Consider the following 3,759-nt stretch of genomic DNA (forward strand, 5'->3'; position numbering starts at 1 on the left):
TTTCTCAACGCTTTTCCTCAATATTCTAGACGGAAAAATGCGTTGAGAAATTGATTCTCAACGCTTTGTAAAAGCATCGAGATTTTAGGCGTGGAGAATTCTCGACGCTTTCTTGCGTTGAGATTCTCAACGCAGAGACGCGTCCAGTATGACTTGTGACGCTTTTTTGTGTTGAGTTTCTCAACGCTTTTCTGCGTCTTGAAATGTGCGTGACGCTGTTTTGTGTTGGGTTTCTCAACGCTTTTTTGCGTCGCGCAATATGCTCTAGACACATTCTAGCGTCAAGATTATTTTACCTCCACAAATAAATTTTTAGAGCCAAAATAACTCTTAACACGAAAAAGTGTTGAGATTTTAGCCTAGAAAAAACATCTAATAATAATAACCATTATTTAATTGGATATGGATCAAATATAATATATTATAAGCGATTTTCCAATAAAAAATACTTAAGTAGAAATGACCAATAATATATATATATATATATATATATATATATATATATATATAATAATAATATTAATATTTGTCTGAATAAACTAATGATTAAATACACATTAAAATATTTTGTTCGATCACAAATAAGTCAATTAGATAATGTCTACTATCAACTTCTTAAAACCTTACAAAAAAAACATAACAAAATAAATATATCTTTTACAAGACCTTTTCAAATCATTAATAGCTTTTACGAGTTGTACTAATTTAATTAATGGATCCTTGGCTTCTTTTCCTTCACCATCATCTTGATCCTTCAAAAAAAAACAAAGAATGACATAATAAGTAATCTTATATAATGTGATATATTATAGTGATGGTCAATTATAAAAGATGTAAAAAAGTTAGTTAATGACAAAAGAAAAGAATAGGTAACTAGTAAGCAACTTGATTTTGATAATATACTCCATGATAACAAGTTACAATAACTGAAATAGTATATTTTGCTCTTAATTTCTCCATATCTATCTCTACCTCTTTATTAAGTTAATAGAAAGTGTGAAATAAAAAAGAGAGAAGAGTGATACACAAAATTATTCTGGAGGATACTATAGATGATATTAAAAGTTTCTCAGTATCATTTGTGACCTGTAGATAGGGTGGATTCAAAAACTAGTCATGTTTATTTGCTTAAACCTTCTCCTTGGGATATCGATGAATTTGCAATCAGCTAAACAAGAGATATTAATATATTGCATATCACAAAGCAATCAACTTTCTTATGATATCGATGAATTTTGCTCAGGTAAACTTTAGCTATACAACCGATGAATTAAAGATTGCATTTAGAGGTGGTAAACAAGTAGTTCTCCTTGGGATTAGTTTAAATCAAGTGAGTTCCTATTGTATTCGATTTCATGTCTACTGACTTAACTCGAGGTGGGGTCATATATTAATATATTGTCAATCAACTTATTATGATAAGTTCATTAATAGTACTCATCAATTTTCGGATAGTTATGATTTGTATAAAATCTGAGACACATAACATCAGGATACAGTTTAGGCTTGGGAGTTGGGACGGTCATCAGGTAATCAGGCATGACTGTATGAGTGAGGTTTCGCAGGCCATATAGTGATTGGTGTATAAGGAGGAGGATTCAGATTAGTTCTAAATCCTAAAGGGGTATCTTAAGTCTGGGTTCGGACAGTTCAACCTCAAATAACTGATGAGTTCTGACTTTCTGAGAGTTATGCTCGAGCTACAATAATCTTATTCATGCACTGGTATAGCAGAGGGAACACACACTAGTGACAAGAGAACAAAAGAGGAGTGACACTCACTGTTAAACGAGCAACTTCACCGACTTGCATTCCCAGCACACCTTCATCCCATCCTAGAAAAAGATTACAGAAAACATCAATAACTAGGTTTATGTCTTATTAAGGATAATGTAACACAAAATTATGCAGAAGATAACACGACAATCTATCCCATAAAAAACATTAGCTTTGGATCAGGAATCATCGATTTAAGCATAAATCACAAACTTCAGCAACAGCATATCTTGAGTGCAGATCCAAGCAATACAATGGAAGAGGTTAAAATCAGAATAGTTTAACAGTTTAGATTCACTTAAAGGTTGATGAAAGCTGCAAACCATATTAAATCATATTGAAGGTCTTACTGTCAGTTGAAGATTACACTATAAAAGATGAAAGATCCAAAAATCCCCCTCCCCCATGGAAAAAGGAGACCAGCAGAGACCCCCAGATTAAGTGCTGCACGATAAAATCTCAATGGCAGTGCATAGCGGAAATCACACTCCTATTGAGAATATTAATAGCAGATAGCTGAGTTAGTTATCTAGAACAAACCTGAATAAAATCAACTTAAAATGGCCCCAGTTCATAATTCACGTAGACCAATCACATCTGTCAAAGAGCTGATGGACCAGAAACAAATTAAACAAGTTTCAATATTCAATAGCCTATATCTTATTATGACATATTGCACAGTTGGGTCTTGGGGATACAAAGAGCTTAGCAAGAGAGACAAATTCCTTACAATTCAAGATCAGTCCCATGCCCTACCTTGAATAATAAATTGCAGGACAAGGTCCAGGACATCTACAACATTGCACGTGAAGTTTTCCCCAAGCTAGTCAATATGAAGCTTCAATATGATAGCGTATGTACATTAACTCATTAAGATCAATCATGGCTTTTTATAAATCAAGTCGTTAATATCAAAAATAAAGGGGGTGTCTTTAAATCCCTAAATCGTGTACAGTTCATATTGACTAGCTTGGGGAAAACAATACCATGCTACTGGACACTCCATTTCTGCAGAGAAGAAAGTAGAAAATGTTAAGGAGTCTACTGATTTATCTCCCAAAAGCTCTGAAAAGGCAGTAGATTATCAAGGTTCGTTGTTACAAAACAGTGATAATATTAAAGCTGAAGGTTCTATGCAAGTTTCCGAAGTTAAGGAAAGTTTTGTTGCTGACAAGAGTTGTTATAATGATATTGCGTTTACACCACTTAGCAATCTTAAAGGGCAGTTTAGTGATACAATGTTTGATTTCTTGGCGGAGCAAACCTGTGCAGGTCAGTGTCTCTTCATGTTTTTCATCACGCTAAAAGTTTCTTTTTGATACGGTGAAGTCTAGACATCATACCTTATTACCTTAAATAATCTGCTACTCCACTGGCCTTAACATTAATGGTGTGCAGGTGCAGATGAACCTACTTGTCACAGCACTATGAAACCTAGCATTCCAGGAAGCGATGAAGTTGATGATTCTGTTAGGGAGCAAGCGTCCGGTGCCTCGGGTGAGTTAAGGAGTGGAATGAGTGACAGTGTGATTGATAATAGTGAGGAGCTTAAATGTTATAATCAGAACAAGAATGAGCTATTAAGTAAACAGAAACATGAATGTGAAAAGTTCCCTTGTTCAAGTGATTCATCTAAGAATGAAAATGCAGTAGGTGATGAAGTGTTTAATTGTGCTTCTGTGATTTCTGAGAGAACAAATACTAATGCTATGCCAGTAGAATAAGAGTTAGTTGCTGGATCTTGTGATGGGAAATTCAGAGAGGTTGAACATACATTCCCTGAACTTTTATTAGACCTAGGATCTAGCCATTTTATTTCAGAAGGTGAGGCTAGGGCAAATCCTTCTTCAATTATCAATACGTATTTGTCGTACCTGCAGTCAGAAGTTGATGGTATGCTGATTCTTAGTTGAATGTCACCATTGTATATGTTAAGTCAATTTTTTTCTTAAATAGAAGTTTTAATGCTTTGACAAAGCCAAT

The 3,759-nt window shown here is 34.2% G+C and overlaps 1 protein-coding gene across 1 annotated transcript; it reads left to right on the forward strand.

Moving 5' to 3' along the window:
• Positions 1–1,152: 1,152 nt before the first annotated feature.
• Positions 1,153–3,500, forward strand: LOC104905870 (uncharacterized). Its single transcript, XM_010694510.2, has 3 exons — positions 1,153–1,243; positions 2,746–3,048; positions 3,175–3,500. Exons 1-3 carry the CDS (start codon positions 1,153–1,155, stop codon positions 3,498–3,500), a joined length of 720 nt encoding a protein of 239 aa, XP_010692812.2.
• The last annotated feature ends 259 nt before the right edge of the window (positions 3,501–3,759 follow it).

Source organism: Beta vulgaris, chromosome 1 (genome assembly GCF_026745355.1).
Source record: "Beta vulgaris subsp. vulgaris cultivar EL10 chromosome 1, EL10.2, whole genome shotgun sequence".
Classification (NCBI taxonomy): domain Eukaryota; kingdom Viridiplantae; phylum Streptophyta; class Magnoliopsida; order Caryophyllales; family Amaranthaceae; genus Beta; species Beta vulgaris.